Consider the following 17,567-nt stretch of genomic DNA (forward strand, 5'->3'; position numbering starts at 1 on the left):
CCTACCATCGGCCGAGGTACGAGGACGCGCGAGGCGAAGATTCAGATGTTAACAGGTGTCGAGGAAAGGCGATAAGCGATATTCATGATTCTCTCAACGTCATACTTGACAAGATAACCTAACTTAACCGGCCATGGACGACCGCTCCGGTTGACGTCGGTCCCGCATTATCGTGTCTCTCTCGCTACGAACGCACGAACCTCGTATTGGTTCTTCTTCGAATGCGCAAAGCTTTCCGAGAGCGAGTATCGTCACGAATATCGTTTGTGCACCGCACTAGACCCGTACGATTCCGGCGCAAGCTACAGCATAGCGTCCGCCTACATCTTGGAGCGCTGCTGATAACAGGTACATAAGCTGGCCGTTATCGCATATGATAGCACCGTCGCAATATCGCGATATCGCCGTCCACGCGCATCGTCCCTCTCTCTCTCTCTCTCTTCCCCTCACTTTCCTTCCTGCCCCATTTGTGCCGCAAATTTCCAACACACTCGACGCACGATTGCCATATAACCGACTTTTGCCAGTATCCCAAGTCTCGTCAGACGCTCGTCCAGCCGTCCTGGGCCACGCGATGTTTCAGCAAACGTTAAATCGCGACACACTTGCCGCGCTTGACATCTCACGCTACACTAGCGACATTTTATCGCTCGGTTTCGTTCGCGACTGACGTAAAGTGCGAACGAACCTTCAATATTCAACCGCATTCAACCAGGCCTATATCGGTTGCCATGGTAATTGAACGAGGCAACAATTCTCTCTCTCTCTCTCTCTCTCGCTTTTTCTTCCTTTCCATTCCTCATCATAAGATTTGCTAAAGTTGAAGGGTTAAGCGGTGATGATACGGTGCGAGCACGAGGGCGCGAAAAACAAAGGTGAAAAAGTTACCGATAGTTAAATTATCGTAATGGCGAACGACATTATTCGTAACGGCCGATTACAAGAAACCACCACGATCGTACAACGGGCGAGAAGCGACAGAAGCAAAAGAGGTATCGAAAACACTAAGGTCACCTTTTCTCGGGCATTCAGCGTCAATATATATACATGTATATACACGAATTCATCGCGAAACTTGAATATGGATGGTCGAATGACCGATGAGAGCGATCGATCGATCGATTTACAATAATCGCATGCAACCTCATGCATTGCATACGAGGCTCTTCAGCCGCGTTCGATTCGGGCTTACGCGTTCCATTAAGTAAGCGTCCATTCCATCTTTATTGCCTGTTACATGACAAAGGGGAGATAGAATGACGCTTACAGCGCCCAAATAGAACGCAATCTTCGTCGGAGATCTTCCTCTTACCGTTTGCCGTTCGCAGCTCCGGACATAGCGGCTATCGAAAGTCGCAATTGGTTGTTACATCGACATTACACGAGGCACGAGTACAACGCTTGCAAGTTGCTTATCGAGCAAGAATTATCGAAATCGGATGGTCATGAATACGCAAATTATTTGAAGGTGAGACAGTCATACGATCGATTTGCTTCGAGAAGAAAGTGGATGAGCATACCATCGCTGCGACTTGTCGTCGTTATTATCCCAGATAGCAGCGTAGTATCCAAAATCGAGACATACGACGTCTTCCCAACTTCGGACATTGTGCTGTCCGAGATGTGTAATCGTTCGCGCGAAATCCGAATTCGGAAACGTTTCGATAAACCCGCGTTCGGTTTCTTTCGAGAAGTCTCACAAATTCTTGTTTGCTGATAATTTGTAAATCAGGAACGATGTACTTCTTCCGTTATGTGCGGTCGACGTTTTTAATTATTGTATCCTCTCAGGGCTTAATTCTGAGAAAAGAGGGTAAAATTCAAGACTCACTGGATTGCTTTCAAACGGCTTACAATGTAAATTCGACAAACGTCGATAATGTTAAGCAGATAGCGAAATCGTTGTAAGTAATGCGGTCTAAGCCGGCCGCTCTCAGTTTGGAACACGTCAGTCGAACACACGCTTCATAATTTTACGCTTTCCTCAGGTTAATAATGGGAAGTCATCAGCGAGCGATAGACGCGTACATCGAGGCGGAGAAGATATCCGTTCTACCGGATTGGGAAATATATAACGGTCTTGGCAAGTTATTTATAACTCAATACATGACACACTATATGTACATCTCGCGTTGCACGAGTTAGTTGAGTTACGCGCGCATCTAGATACCTAAATATTCCAGGAAGCGTATTACAATTTGATATTTGATATAGAAATGGCTTTTGCACTTTGCATACCGACGCACGTGACATTTAATAATGTCGCGAAGCAAAGTTGGACGACACTGTTTCCCGAAACCTGTCAAACGTTTAGAATATTTCACGTTTAGGCGAGGCTCACGTGAAGCTAAATCAGTTGCAAGAGGCCAAAAAGTATCTAAAACGATCAGCCGAGTTGACGAAAAACGAATTGCCCAATCTCGCTCTCGCGAAACTCTATCTCTTAGATGACATGATTCCAGAGGCTAGGACAGCTTATACAGCGGCTCTGAAGTAAGTAATATCACGTTATTTTTCATCCTTTCATGGTCTAAAAAATGTCGTGAAAAAGGCACCTTTGAGAGAAGGCGAGTGTGCTATTCAGGGCCTTAGGAATATTGTTTTGACTTTGATTTATCGGTAGTCTCTTATTTCACCGTGAACAATTTATCCCCCGTATTATCCTTTTGACCCGATTTTAACCTTTAGCATTAACTTTGATCCTTTTCCCGTACGCTTAGCGGGAATTCCGAGAGCATCGATGCAGCGACGGAATTGGGTCTTTTGTATCTTAGGATCGGAGACACGCAACGAGCATTTCAGCAATTCGGAGCGGCACTGGCTCACTCGTCTAATTGCGTCAATGCAATTTTACCCATGGCTTATATAATGCAGGTGCATGAGTTAAAAGTTTAAAAAAAGAATAAAACATTCTTTCCTCGTTCACATTTCTCTCTCTCTCTTTCTTTGTCTCTTTTCATCTCACTTCCGTAATATCATCCTCTATCGCTTTGGAAGTGGATATAGCTAGGAAAGCATACGTATTACGTTGAATCCGATTTTAATTGCGAGATTCTCGCGCCTTTGCGCGCGTGAAACTTGTTTCGTTGCTTTTTGTTGAACAGCTACATTTTCCAGAATCATCGAGAGTACGACGTGGCATTATCAAAGTACAAAGTCGCGGCGCAAACCATTCCAGAGTCTTCAGTGCTTTGGAATAACATTGGCATGTGCCTTTATGGGAAACAAAAATACGTCGCGGTAAGTCTGTCCATTCTTTCTTTTCCTTTCCTTCAATTTTCCTCGGAGAGCACCGTCAGGCACTACGCGCTTAGGCTAATAATTTCAACATGCTTGATAAAGCGCAATTTCGGAATGTTATTTCAAAGTTAACAAATGCCATTTCAGACTTAATTTCGGACTTAATTTGGAATAATACCCGTTAATAGAAAAGAAGTAGCTTCCTCCCAGTCGGTAAGATGCTTTGGACAGCTTATTATCGTACAAAATAGGAAGGTCTCGTTTATCTCTCGTGTACGCATATATGGAGATATGCTTGAAACAATTACCATGTATTTTCTCATTAGCGAATTAATGCAATTTTAACCGAATAGTCCATAATGAATATAGCAGCGTTTAATCCAATATCAGATCTAGTATTTAAAAAAGTTTTATAATCCGATACAGTTAATAACACCCGATTCAATGCTTTAATATAGAATATCGCACCATGTTATTTCGCATTGCGTTTCACAATTTGAGTTTTCGGAAATGCAGCATATACGAGGAGCATGTTTGTAATTTGTTTTCAAGACTTCAAATAGTCGAACAAGATGTCACGAATAAAAGAAAAGAGACGGGAGATGTCTCTCAGGATAATACTTGGCCGGGGTGAAATGAAAAACCGTGGTATTTCATCGTTACATTATAATATCGTATATTCCTGTTTTTCGAGACATGAGTGTGTAAGACGAGACAGTGCCGGAAATATATGTAGAAACGTGAAATTATTATTGTCGCGATTCAATTAGCGTCGCGCTTTGTACGAAGCAGAGTTTATTGTAGAACCGAAACCGTGTGTGTTTTTTTACTGCTGAAAGTAACGCCCGTCCATTCTATCATGAGGAAATTTTTTATCGCCCATTATGTGTGAAATTGAGAGAGAGGAAAACAAGAGAAAGAGTGCGAAATAATGGCATTCTTTTTCAATGCTTCGCAGGCTATTAGCTCTTTGAAACGAGCCCATTATTTGTGTCCGTTATCTTGCATTCCGTCGTGCAATCTGGGAATCGTTTTCCTCACCACCGGGCAGCCTGCATCCGCTGCGGTTTACTTATGCGCCGCAGTTAGCGCCGAACCAAAGAATCCTACGCCGTATTTGTTATTGGGTTGTGAGTAAACAACGAACTTACAAAAGCTCTCTCTTGAGTTCTCGTATCGACAAGTCAGTCCTAACATTGCAAGATGAAAGATGTCAAGTTTTACAGAAATATTTGCGTATTTTATGGTTTAAAGTTTGCAAGTTTTAATCATTTATCCTCTTTATCAGTGGCTTTAAAACGCCTAGATGATTTGGAGGGTGCCGAGAGGTCCTTGACGAAAGCTCATGCTTTAGCTCCTCAGGACCCATTAATATTGATTAATTATGCCGTGGTACTCGACGCTCGCGGTAAACAAGCTAATGCCACTGAAATTTTGATTGCGCTCAACGACATTATGGCCGTTGTCGACGTTGATACACAGGTAGATAGCTTGAAAATCATGCAACATTAGGTTCGATGCACTTGCGTGTTGCGAGGTCACATTTTATGAACTATATCTTTTATGGTGTGCAGGTGTCACAAATGGCGAAAAAGTTATCCAAAAAATTGCACCACGAGGAAACAAAAGCCAACCAAGAGCCGTCGACGGACAATAGCGAGGAGCGACAATTGAGTGCTGATGAGGTTTGAAAGTTACCTCGCTTTCAAAATTAATTAAGATAAAATATATGCGCAATTAAATTACTTTATACGTTTATTGTTTCGTACACAGTGAGCAACGTATATGTACAATGTAGCAACAGTTAAGGACGTATATTGCATTTATTTATTATTCACACGCTTTAGGAGGTACACATGTAAAATATAGCGCACTGATTGTACAAGTCACATAAAGATGGAACTATGAGATCAAGTATACAGAGTTTCGAGAGAAGAATCACGTGCGCAAATTGTTTGTTTCTCAGATGCAACATATCTAATTTTATTAACGGGCTCATTCGCAATTGTTCTAAAAGGGACAGTATTACAATACTAACGGTATAAATAAAAACTTGTGATTTTTCGCAACACTCTCTTTATTCCGGATGAATTCATCTTAACACCTTGTTCACCAATTACAACATAGACTGTATCGTATATTAAACCCGATAAAGCCCGATTTGCCACAAACGACTGCCAATTAAAAAGAGAGAGAAAGAGAAGGAGAGAAAAGAAAAGAATTTTGTAAAATCTCTCTTGCAAATTTCCATTAAACATATGTGCTTTGTACTTCGATTTGCTGCTGGTTCATCGTCGGCCACTTGTTCATGATCCGGGGTTTAAACAACTGGCCGAAAACCATGCGAAATTGCCGCGACATGGAGCAATACAAGATAAAATTTATGCTGCCGTTTAACAACGCCAAGATATCCATCAGCTCTCCAAATTTGTGGTAACAATTACGAAAGAAACAATCGCCCAGAGCCGCGGAAAGCAAACCTAGAATACCTTGGGGAATTTCCGTTACAAGAAACAACAACAATACCGCCACGAGCATCCTCGTTGTTCTGTCTGTTCGTTTGTTAGATTTGTTTACTCTTCGCGTGTATCCTCCCTTCTTAGCATCAAACAAGCCGTGACTCTCCAAGTTGGAGTTTCTCGACGATGAGGTGGATTTTCCGGCCTTCGTGACGCAATGACTGTAGTTTTTCAAAATCTGTTTCCTACCTTTCGCCCTGAATCAAACGAAATTGGGAGTGTTGAAGAGATACGAACGGAACGGGGTTGCGTGCGTACAAGTGAAAGAGGTAACGCACGAATAGAAAAGCGAAACGACAATAAGCAAAATCGCCGTCTATTTCAATTTACCTGTAAAGAGCTTTTATTAACCAACAGATAATGACGGTGAGTAGGACGCACGGCAGAAGCTTAACAATCACGCCGAGTATCCAAAAATTCAATTGATACAGGAAGCCTTTGTTGACGGAGTAATTAACGTCTACGTGGTACAATATCTCCGTAGTGCCATTCTCGTAAACGGTCTGCGCCTTTACCTGCCGTAATAAAGGTTAAGGTTACCGATCTTCCCCGGGACGGGATATCTTTCAATTTACGATCCTCCCGTTTACTTACGCCAAACACGAAATAGCTAGGCGCGCAGGTGAAAAACGGCGCGAGGAAACTGCAGGAAAGAGCGATCGTGCAACGCCTTCCGGTGCACCAAGTGTGATTATACTGTGGAAACCTAACGTGCGTCGTGGAGGTAAAAGTCCTTTTCTGAGAACTTCCCCGCCGAAATCGAGCCGATACTCGAGAGCGAAAAAAACTCACCTGATAGCGATGTACCTCCAAACGGCCAGAGTGAGCGTGAGAGCGATACTGATCGTGTGAAGGAGCTGCGTAAAGTGCATGTGAAACAGCACGAATACGGCCCATCCGTACGGGAATATCCTGCGCTGCGGTAGCACCAGATACTTGTAAATCGCGAAAGGTACGTATTCCAGCATCACCAGCATGTCCGCCGTCGCGAGCCCCGTCAGGATGCGATTTATGGGAGTCACTTTGGTGTCCCTCCTCGTGAGGACGATGATGTTGAGCACGTTGGTGAACGTGCCGAAGGAGCACACTATGAGAGCGGCGTAGCCGTGGTAATTTTTGTATTGTGTCGCGAGATCGCGAATCGCACCGTCGCAGTAACAAGAGGTCGTGAATTGTACGATTCGGGTGCTCCGCTCGCCATCGCCGCTTCCGGAGATCCGATTGCAGTTTCCGCCGTCACGATCGGTCAGGTCGTCGAAGCCGAAACTGTTCACGTAATCGATGTCCTCGTCGGTGATGTTGAGCCGGTGGAAAATGTCCGTGTAATTCCGCAAACGATACATAATCGACGACTTCCCGCGCGAGACCGTCTCGGAGAGATGTATCAGCGGAGATGCGGTGTATTCGAATATATCCGGTGGAACCGACGATACTGCGTCGTGATTCGTTCCATTCCCGCTACTCGGTGAACATATTCGCGTCTTCGACGGACGATTCGCCGACGGAACGCGTTATCGCTTACGCTCCGCGTCGACCTTACACGCATTCACGAATTTCTCTTTTTCCCTGCCGTCGCCCATTGAAATCACGGGAGAAGCGGTTCGCGGAAATCAAAGTTGAATGCACGTTGCAGCCCGAGTCAGAGATTAATGAAATTAAGACAAATGCAACGTTTTTCGTCGATCGAGCGATCCCTGGGAATTCCTGCCGAATTACCTGGCCTGATTTGGAACCGCTGTCTTTCTTTGCTCGCTCTGACGGAAGGAAAGGGAGAGCTGGAAAAAAGAAACGGTAGAGAAATACACGCGCGTCTCGCGTGAAGTTGTGTCGAGCGTGGATTGTTCGATCCCGCAATTCGATATCGCACGACAAACACATATGTATGCGCACACTTACGGCGGGATTAACGATCAGACAAATAACGCATCGTCCGATATTCGTCGTCCGGCAACAGGTTACAGAGAGAAAGAGAGAGAGAGAGAGCTCGTAGTACACCGCTACGAGCGGATCTAACCGATGGATAGTCACGCTACTGGCTACTGGCGAAAATCCACGAGCATCCTTCCTCCCTCTCGACGCTTTTCCTCTGTACGCTCCGAAAGAGCCTGCGCGCAGGACACGGATGGTCCATCACGGTATTGGCGCATCTGCTCGCATTGAATATCACGAATCAAGTGTGTACTCGCCACTTCGAATGACGTTCGCCTCTCGTTATTAGCCATTAATGAGCATCGCGAGCATCGTAAGATTATGAACAAGCAGAGTAACGTGCGCAAAATTTCACCTTTATTTCACCACATTCTTCTCGTCTCGACGAGACTTCTCGCGATAGTGAGCGTTTGATCACACTCGGCTTGCAAAATAAGTATTTTTCATGTTTTTGCACGCACAAGTGTCCGCGCTAGCAGTGAGAAAATATTGACGATCGTTCCTCTCGTAGTGAAAACTATTGTATAATGTAAATTAAATCACCGCGCTGAATTTCTCTCGCTGTTGTATTATTTACCATGATATCTCGCTCAACTGTGTCAACCGGTAAACCGGAGAAATTGGAACGTTTATCGCGCCGGGGAAATGGGAACTCGGGAGAAATAGGAGGGAATATTTTCTGCTTTCTCATACCACGAGTTCGTAGCATATCCACCGTTGACCAGGGAATCGTCCCGGAAATTTACGCGCACGCTTCACCGCAGGAAGGAATTTTACGGGCGAAATAAAAAGCGGAAAGGAAAACACCGCGGGGTGACGATTAACGTTTAGACTCGGAACTCGATTTCCCGCTACGCGACAACAGTGCTCTCAACCAGCCTCTCTCGTGGCAAAACACTATCGTAGACAGCGACAGTCCTACTAGCAGGGTGAAAAAGGACGTCTGCAGATCGGACAAGCTGAACGCCACGAAACGGTCCGCTTTGTTCTCCTGCCGTTTGGCCAGTAGCTTCTTTTTCACGACGGTGCGTTGAATGGTGCGGCTGGTCCACAGAGTCGGCAAGCCGGCTTGATTCAGTCGAGCGATCAGCGTATTTATCTTTTCGCGTAGAATCGAATTCCTGGGCAGCAGATAGGACAGATAGTACGTACCTAGCGTGTACGTACGTGGCGTCGTTAAAACACGTGTGCGAGAGCGACAACGTTCGAGCTGCAACATTCGTACCTGGACATTCCTTAACGAGATGAAGCATCGGCGAGCCGTCCGTGTTGACCAGCTCCTCGTTCAAGATGGAGAAATGATGTTTCCTCATCAGCCCCGAGACGTTGCGATAATAGGCCGCGTTTATCACAGCGTTATAGCCGTGTTGCAGCTTCCGTTTCAGGCTCTGTATGAGCGGCGTCGCGTCCGTGTCCTTCTTAAGGCCGAAGATATCGCTCACGCCGAAGGAGGTGAACAGTATCGGCAATCCCGAGGCTTCCAGGTCTTCGAGACTGTCGATGTCCCGGTAATACATGTCGTTCGCGAAACTCTTGTACAGCATACCATTAAAGAACCCGACTATGGTGATGTTGCCGAGGAAGATGCCCGACAGTAATATCCTCTCGGCATTCGAGTACGGTAACTTCTGCGGGCAGCCGCAGTTGAATAGAAACGACCGATAGACGGTCGTGAGGAAACTGACCCTGCCGGTTCTGAAAGTAAGCGGCGAAAATAATCGTGATCAATTCGAGAGACCGTCATGAGCTTACCTTCGTGGATTGAAGACCTGCAACAAGTGCCACGTGATATACGTGAGGACGTGAGACAGCATCGAGAAGATCCAAATCGAAAGCGGAAAGAAATGGTATATTCGAAGCCACTTGGGTATCTTGGACGCTTTCGGCACAATCACGCATACTCTGTCGAACTCCACCTGTGCGGTAAATTCGATCAGCATGTTCTTGTAGGGGCTGTACCTCTTCACGAAGAAGGACTCGAAGCAGACGTCCGTTCTGCCGTACACCACGTCACCTGCGCAACCCGGCTGTGTATCGTCGAAATATTCGTCGAAAAACGCAAAAGGAGGAAAGACGGAAGGAGAAACGCGTTACATCAGTACCTATAGCACCGATGTACGTCCCGTTGGGCAATTGGTAACCGAACGACCTGTTGTCCGTCGGGTGTACCCGTTTCGCGGTGAAATTCATCTGTCTGGCCACTATATCTAATATTGTCTCGTCGAAGCCTTTGAAAATATTGGAATAATCGTACTGCATGCTGACCGGCTGCATAACCGAGCTGCTCATCATATTCGCGATTGAGTGGTTTCCCTCAAATATACCCACTTTCAGCTCGTATCCATTGAGATTTCTGGTGCAGCGGTACGTTAAATTCGACGAACGCGCCGTCGTGTTTACGCTCACAACATCGATCCCGCCCCAGGCTGAAAATCAAACGAATTCAGTACGCATCATTCGCGCATCTCCGCATTGATATGCGGAAGGTACAGAAGACTCGATTATTGTACGGTCTCATCCCCTGCATGTGATGATGTGGAAAATTTCCATTCATCATTTTTTAATATCGTGATCGCTACTTTGGAACATCGTTACCAATTTATTAAATAATCAGCAGTCATGACGCGCGAATATTCGGATATCAATTCGCCCGATTAGAGATATTCGATGGCACCATGCCCAGGGAATGGGATTGCATTAATGGAATCTTCCGTACGAATCGATACTAGTGCTGTCGATTTCGTTTACTCGGGTACTCGATCAATCCCTCGGAATTATTTATTTATTTAACGAGAATACGTATTTTTAATACATGTAAAAGGACATATTGCGAGCGTGCCTAGATGCGTATACGTGCTTACCAGCAAACGCGATCGCGCAAACAAGATAAATAAAAACATAATAATTTTATTGTCGGTCTAACGGCACAGACGCGGTAGATTTTCGGCAGAAATCCTTTTAAAAGAATTTAACGACTGGCAGAAAAAGTCAAAAGAATTAACCCTAATTAAGGTAGTGTCGACTTGTCCGCGCGATAGGATTAGCATTATGCAAATTGGTTCTAAAAAAGTGAAACCGAAACAATTGAACAATTCGAAAAGGTCTGTAGGACAAGAATTAAAGTTGACTATTGAGAGTAAAGTAGAACAATCGGAGCTGCCCTTTAGGATGTTACAAAGAAAATAAGCATCGGCCATAAACGCCTGCGACAGTCCAATGTTTTAAGATTCAGCAATCGTAAATACCGAGAATTATCCGTGAGTATTAACAAATATTGACAAATATCATTAAATATGAAAAGTAAATATTAACATTATTATTATCACTTTAATGTTATCTCTTAATATTGTTATTATATTATTATTAAATATTACTAAAACAAATGTTATCAACGAAATATAAACGAATGTATTACAGACTTACGCAACTACTTATTCTTTACTATTTTTTGGTTGCCGAGATAACAATGCCGTGAATAACGGTGCCCGGATATCCAGGTGATCCCGAAAGATTCCTAACCCGCAGGTATTACCTTTGAAATATCCGGATTATACCGACAGCACTAATAATCGATGCGCGAACACGATGACGAGCTTCGTGAATTCGCGCGATTCACGATACAGGATGCACGATCTACGAACCAGAATCGTTGACTTTGGCGAACGGGTTGTAAGTGCTCACGAATCGATTGATTCGGCTCGTGCCGTTCACGAGGACTCCGTCGGAGACGAAGATGTTGTAGACCTTACGTTCGTACCATAGCGTCCTGAGGATATCCTCGATACTTACACCCGGCTCGTTTCCCCGTTCCCCTTGATCTTTCTTTCGATGTACGATCAGCACGATACACCGATCTCGCGGATTCCACTCGAACATCTCGTTCCGCAAGATCCGGTGGAAGGAGCGAACGTCTCTCGCGAGAATCACGTGCACGTTCCACGTATTTCGTTCATGCGGAGGATCTTTCTGGTCGTTCTGTGGCGATATTCCTTTAATCATCGGCCGCGTTACGAGCGCGTCCGCGGAGGACGTGATCCTCCAAATCGACGACCGGTTCGCGCTGCCACGCACCGCGTCTTCGTCGTCGATGAAGGATTCATCTCCGGACCGGTAAGCCCTCGATAGGATTGTCATCTCGCACTTCCGCGCGACCACGAGCACCAGTTCGTCGAAGCATCGCGACACGACAGTGGAATTTTGCCGGTCATGCACACGGTGGAAATTCACGGTCTTGCAGTTTTCCATCGAGCAGATGACGTCGCTCCAGAATCCGACCGCCTGGCTCCATCGGCAATCACCGGCTACCGATATTACGCGCAGTAACAGCGATGCTACGAGGATGAGTTCGTGCGTTGGCTGGAAATACGATAATCGTGAATTTGATTTTGACGCAAACCAAGAGCGCGCGTGTAAAAATATCGCTCGCGCGTTTTCTCTCCTACATACACATGTACATATTTATTTTTTATTTATACACACACACACACACACATGTGGTACACATCACATACCATGTTTTGCGAACGTCAACGCGAGTGCTCCCTTATTTACACTGGATCTGCCGAAATTCCTCATCGTCGCATTCCTGTTCATTGTACGTGCGTCACGCAACGTACGCTAATTGGTCAACATCGCTCACCCTTATCGTGTTACCCTTACCGCGCGTTATCTTCTTTCTCACTCAGTCACGTTGGGCTCGCGTGTATCTTCAATCGTGAGATCGACTCTCCAGATTGTGGCTCGATAAACGACCGGATAAAGGTAAATCCACCTGCCGTCAGCGTAAATCATCCGTCATTCTCGATTAGCGCTTAATCGTTGCTCCTGTACGCATGACTCGTTCGTCCCTTTTCTCCTCCCTCTCCGCTGAAACGTTTCTGCAGAAAGGATTCCACCGGAATGGATTATCGTTCTGAGTAAAGACGTTTTACACGACGAATCGTCATTAGCGAGGGCGAATACGCGCGGTAACGAAGAATCGTAGAAGGTGGGTAACACCGTTGTTCTCATCGCGATATTTGATATGCGGGGTGAGTTCTAATAATATTAGCACACCTTATCTCTTTTTTCTCTCCGACGACCGTGTTTGTCGGTGTGCAAATCGTTGCTCGCCAACCGAGCCTTTAACTTAATGACATGTCGGGAGGCTGACGTTTACGAGGGGAAGCAAACGTTTGCCTCCGTTTATTCGGGGTAAACATTAGAAAGTAGGAGAGAGGAGAATATAAAGCAGCAACGAAACGACGTTTCCAGGTAGAAGGTGAGCGGAATCGCGCAGGTCTAACGCGAAGAGTTGAAGTCACTTGGTCGGTTTTAATCGTTCTCTCGCTCGCTTGTGTATCTTCACGTTTGTTCTTCGCGTTTATCTTTATCAGCCGCACGTAAACGCTCTCTATCTCTCTCTCTCTCTCCTGCAAATCACGGTATAAAAATCAACGCGTGCAGGAAAGGGGATACGGAATATCCCGAGGAAAATCGAACGGAAGCTCGCGCGGTCTGCAGTTTTCTTACTTGCTAAAACAACTTGAACGTCCGTCGGATGAGCGCAGGATTCACCGGCTTATTTATCAATTTCCCGCAACAATGTCCATTATCACCTTCCTGGTGTTAACATTGTGACGCACGGTGGCTGAATATCGATTGAGTGGCGGGGAGCAGAGGTGCACCGACGAATTGCTGGGAGGAACGCGACGCGATCACGTCACTTCGCAAACTCGATTTTAACGTTTCCCGAGCCGAGACGAATGATTTACGGCGCTCTTCCGTTTCCCCGACAAGGCATCGATCTAACGTGACGATCAGCATATGCCGTCTGATCGTGAGAATGCAATGAAATTGCAGCTTGAAACGGCGCGTCCTCGCTTGACGTACGCTTTTATCTAGCCTCGTCGTAGAGGGACACGCGCGAGATTCCTATCTAATCGAGACACGCGATCCTTAACTACGTCCGCGCGTTCACCGGTATCTATATAAAGTTGACGCGTATTTTCGCCTTTCAATAGGCGGCCTTTACCGCTATCGATCAAGTGAATCGAGCAGCAGTAACGTCCGTCTTCGACTGCTCGTAATGTCACCGGCGGCGTCGCTTTGCTTATTAATATCGATGTCGATGTTGACGTCGGCCGTGAGGAACGCGTCGAGACGCAGGATCGCGATCGTGAGGAGCGACGCGTCCACCCGGGCGGAGAGTGAAAATCTCCGGATCATTCTGAATTACGTTCGGGACGAGCAACGAGTGTCGAATCTGGCGACGGTCTCCCTCGTGTACTTGAACGCGCACTCCGACCTGGTGGACCTCGTGTCCGCGTACGTGACGAGCGAGTCGATCGTCAGCTACAAGATCACGACGAGCAACCTGTCGCGGAAATGCGCGTGGCAGAATCGCATGGACCTCACGTGGATCTTGATCGTCGACGATCTCGAGCTCCTGAATTCCTTCGTGCGCGAGCAGAGCCACATCTGGAAGGCCAGCAATCAGTACCTGATCATCATCACCGCGGCCGTCTCGACGGAGCTGCGAGAGATCTTCCAGAGAGTTTGGAGGAGCTACAGCGTCCACCGGATCGTCACTGTCTCGGTTCGGGAGGAGTTTCGATGCTTGAGCAGGTACCTGCCGTTCGAGAAGAACCAACGGAGCGAGTACGGCGTGGTGCGCAAGGTTTGCCCGCTGGACCGGTGGGATCGCGTGGAGCTTTACGACAGGCTCGAGAACCTGAACGGTTATCCGATACGCGTGATCGTGTTTAACTCTCTGATGATGGACATCGTGTTCGACGAGAACACGAAGAATGCCACCGCGTACAGGAGGCTGGACGCGGACGTGATGTTCCTGCTGGAGGAGACGATGGGGGCGAGATTCCTCATCGAGGTGATACCGGACTCCTCCAAGGGGGACCCCTTTCATCTCTCCCTTCGGTACGTCGAGAACGGCGAGTCGGACTTGATCGTCACCAGCTTCTTCGTCACAACGTACAAGGAGTTTCATAGGTTCGAGTTCACCGTCAGCCTCTACGACGACCGGCTGTGCCTGATCGCGCCCGCGGCCGGCTTCCTGCCGAAATCGTACATGCCGATATTGCCGTTCACGTTCGATATGTGGACAACCCTCGCGGTGTACAACCTCCTCGTATCCGTCCTGTGGTTTCTCATCAGTTACTACAGCCTCTCCTTTCGCCGGCGGGAGGCTGTCCTGCTGCCATTAATGGCTGAGAGGAGACCGGCAATAAGGAGCCTCGTCGTGGCGTCGACGTCGCGGCATTTACCGGACTCACCGCCGAGAGTAAATCCCTACGTCTTGTCGTGCTTCGACCTCGTCGAGACGTGGTGCTACCCGTTGAAGGAGGACAGCGCCGGTGGCGGCACGACTGCTCAGCGAGCCCTTCTCTTCGGCACCCTCTTCTTCGGCCTCATCGTCACCGGCCTCTATCAGAGCTGCCTGGTGTCCAGCTTGAGCAACCCCTTTCATTACCCCGAGCTGACCACTCTGGAGGACGTGGCTAACTCCAATCTCACGATAATCACCAAGTACGAGAACCTGAAGGAGAACACGTTCACGGAGAACACCACCTTGGCCAACAGGCTGAAAGAGAAGCTGGAGGTGATTTCCTACCCGAAGGCCACCAACGACTTGGTGGCCTTCGACAGGAACGTAACCGCCCTCGGCCGTTACGCGTCGGTCAAGCTGGACAATCTGTCCATGTATTTCGACGAGGAGGGCAACGAGCTGCTTCACATAGTCGAAGAATGCTCGACCATGAATTTATTGTCCTACGTCGTGCGACTTCACTCGCCGTATCGGGAGAGAATCAACAGCCTGCTCTTGCAAATGCAGGAGGCGGGCCTCGTCGAGCTGTGGTACAGGAACATGACGTATCCGATCTATGCGGACGAGCAGCGGAGAAAAATGGCGAAGAGCAGCAGGAGGATCAAATTAACCCTGGAGCATTACTCCCTGACGTTCCTCGGGCTCTCGCTCGGCTTGCTTCTCTGCGCGATCGTGTTCCTGGCCGAACTCTATTTCGCCAATCGACCGCCGTCGGAAAACGCCCGCAAATTTCGCCCGTGATATTGCGCAGCGGAGATGGTATATCGGTTTTCTTTTTTCCACATAGAGCGACAGCTCGTTTTCCGGCGATCCGCTGTTTATCGGCTCTCGTCGATAATTAACCAAAGCTCGCTACTCCGTCCTTTTTTTTTTAAAGACGGAGTGCCTCGTATCTGATCAATTGGCTCGATATCGTGCGTTCTCGCGTGACGATGCTGGATTTAGCCGCGATGATTCGACCGCGATCAACAGCTGTTCCAATTCGCAGCGCTCGAGTTTGATTAATTGAGCGTAATAGAGGGGCTATTCGTGCCTTCTCTGACATCGATCGATCGGAACCCTTCTGTCCGCGCGATACATAATTATTTGAAAACAACGGGTCGAGTTAGCGCGAGTTAGCGCGAAAGTGACATTCCGAGGAGAAACGGGGGTTTATTTTAAGAATCTACGAAAATACGCGCACACGCATCTACGTGTCCCGAGAAGAAGAAGAAGAGGAAGAAGAGAGGCTCAGTCGCGAGTCGTTGCTCGATCGCAGAATCATGGCTTCCCGAAGATACATGCCATTGGCAGCGATTCTGATAACTATATGTTTAGGTACGTGCGCAATTCTCACCTTGGTCGAAGCTATGAAACGTAAATATAGGTGTGTCTGATTCATAGATATATCATCCGTCGTCGTCAACGTCGTCGCTGCTGCGGTCGTGTGGGATCCGAGAACGTCTAGGCGAGTATTATTATTATTATTGGAACTTCAATTCTCTAAAGCGCGATATTCCTCGCGCGAACTCTCGGTCTTACGTACGTAAAGATGCGACATAATCGTTCGATACAATTGTGCGTTGCGTTTGACGGCAGGTACGACAGTTACAACTTGGACAAAGGACCTGTATTTTACGAGGCGTATTACCCAGACGCTCAGGATGCTTATCACGAGAAACGTTATTTCGACCGGAGCACCGTGTTGGAGACAAGCTTTCAAGTACCCTCCGAACGTTTCGCGTACTCGGCCGAGAGCGCGGATGTCTCGAACGACGACGAGTCGTCGTACGTCGCGGCGGACGACGAGGAACAACGGAAAGTCGTCGCGGGACGCAATCTCGCGCCCTTCCAGGATCGACGCTCGATACTGCTGGAGGACGGAAGCTCTCCGGCGGCGAATATCGGAGAAATCTCCAAGCTCGTTAGAAGAGCGATCTCCCGAGACCTTGAGAACTGGAACGCCCTCGAGAGATACCTCGACCGCGTCGGTCAGTCGGAGATACCTCGGAGGACGGAGGAGGTACGTTTCAGGGAGAGCCGGAAAAATAAGGAGGACGATAGTAGTTATCAGGTGAACCGACTTAATTACGACTCGTCGAGACAGCCGAGTCTCGGGGTGTTACGGAATTTGGAGGCGCGTGACGTGAAAGTACGGCCCGCTCACTTGGAGAAAGCGCTGAACGGCGGCGCGCCGATCGTCTCCATCGACTCGTTACCTCTGGAGAACATCTTCCAACCGCGGCCCCAAATCATCAAATACACATTCCTCAGGAAGGCTACCACGCGGCTAGACGAGCCGAGCAAGGAAGCGATCGACAGCACCACACCGCGGAATTACGGCGACAATCTCATCCGCGAAGAGATCGCCAACGGCAGCCGCGACGTCAAAGTGACGTCCATCCAAGTGAGCGAGCTGCCGCGGCACAAGACCCGCCATCATCACGGTGAATTGCCCAAACGAGATTACACCGCTCATCGGCATCGCTCGGCCGCCGATCATCCGGTCGTCCAATAGAAAGTAACGAGACGACTGTCGAACGAAAACGCAGTCCAGCGGGATCGTATTTATACGT

At 47.6% G+C, this 17,567-nt stretch overlaps 5 protein-coding genes across 7 annotated transcripts; 3 read left to right on the forward strand and 2 right to left on the reverse strand.

Moving 5' to 3' along the window:
• The first annotated feature begins 199 nt into the window (after positions 1-199).
• On the forward strand, positions 200-5,409 carry LOC106752354 (Bardet-Biedl syndrome 4 protein). Of its 3 annotated transcripts, none has more exons than XM_014633997.1 (11): positions 264-734; positions 821-992; positions 1,329-1,468; positions 1,792-1,904; positions 1,989-2,083; positions 2,331-2,493; positions 2,721-2,874; positions 3,118-3,240; positions 4,199-4,370; positions 4,529-4,722; positions 4,815-5,409. In XM_014633997.1, exons 2-11 carry the CDS (start codon positions 908-910, stop codon positions 4,929-4,931), a joined length of 1,356 nt encoding a protein of 451 aa, XP_014489483.1. In that variant the 5' UTR covers positions 264-734; positions 821-907; the 3' UTR covers positions 4,932-5,409. The 3 variants fall into 3 exon arrangements, with proteins under 3 accessions (XP_014489482.1, XP_014489483.1, XP_014489485.1); XM_014633999.1 differs by having other exon boundaries at positions 270-348; XM_014633996.1 differs by lacking the exon at positions 821-992 and having other exon boundaries at positions 200-348.
• A 69-nt stretch (positions 5,410-5,478) lies between these two features.
• On the reverse strand, positions 5,479-7,762 carry LOC106752355 (sex peptide receptor). The gene is made up of 5 exons (XM_014634000.1): positions 7,656-7,762; positions 6,552-7,534; positions 6,354-6,465; positions 6,090-6,274; positions 5,479-5,956 (listed from the first exon to the last, which is right to left on the reverse strand). Exons 2-5 carry the CDS (start codon positions 7,100-7,102, stop codon positions 5,491-5,493), a joined length of 1,314 nt encoding a protein of 437 aa, XP_014489486.1. The 5' UTR covers positions 7,103-7,534; positions 7,656-7,762; the 3' UTR covers positions 5,479-5,490.
• A 300-nt stretch (positions 7,763-8,062) lies between these two features.
• On the reverse strand, positions 8,063-12,825 carry LOC106752352. The gene is made up of 6 exons (XM_014633993.1): positions 12,200-12,825; positions 11,330-12,044; positions 9,791-10,114; positions 9,441-9,702; positions 8,914-9,383; positions 8,063-8,840 (listed from the first exon to the last, which is right to left on the reverse strand). Exons 1-6 carry the CDS (start codon positions 12,200-12,202, stop codon positions 8,509-8,511), a joined length of 2,106 nt encoding a protein of 701 aa, XP_014489479.1. The 5' UTR covers positions 12,203-12,825; the 3' UTR covers positions 8,063-8,508.
• Positions 12,826-13,791: 966 nt separating this feature from the next.
• LOC106752264 lies at positions 13,792-15,753 on the forward strand. Its single transcript, XM_014633834.1, has one exon. It carries the CDS (start codon positions 13,792-13,794, stop codon positions 15,751-15,753), a length of 1,962 nt encoding a protein of 653 aa, XP_014489320.1.
• A 333-nt stretch (positions 15,754-16,086) lies between these two features.
• LOC106752372 lies at positions 16,087-17,532 on the forward strand. The gene is made up of 3 exons (XM_014634033.1): positions 16,087-16,329; positions 16,396-16,459; positions 16,591-17,532. Exons 1-3 carry the CDS (start codon positions 16,275-16,277, stop codon positions 17,507-17,509), a joined length of 1,038 nt encoding a protein of 345 aa, XP_014489519.1. The 5' UTR covers positions 16,087-16,274; the 3' UTR covers positions 17,510-17,532.
• Positions 17,533-17,567: the final 35 nt, after the last annotated feature.

This window comes from Dinoponera quadriceps, unplaced genomic scaffold, assembly GCF_001313825.1.
Source record: "Dinoponera quadriceps isolate SergipeBrazil2010 unplaced genomic scaffold, ASM131382v1 scaffold248, whole genome shotgun sequence".
Taxonomy (NCBI): Eukaryota; Metazoa; Arthropoda; class Insecta; order Hymenoptera; family Formicidae; genus Dinoponera; species Dinoponera quadriceps.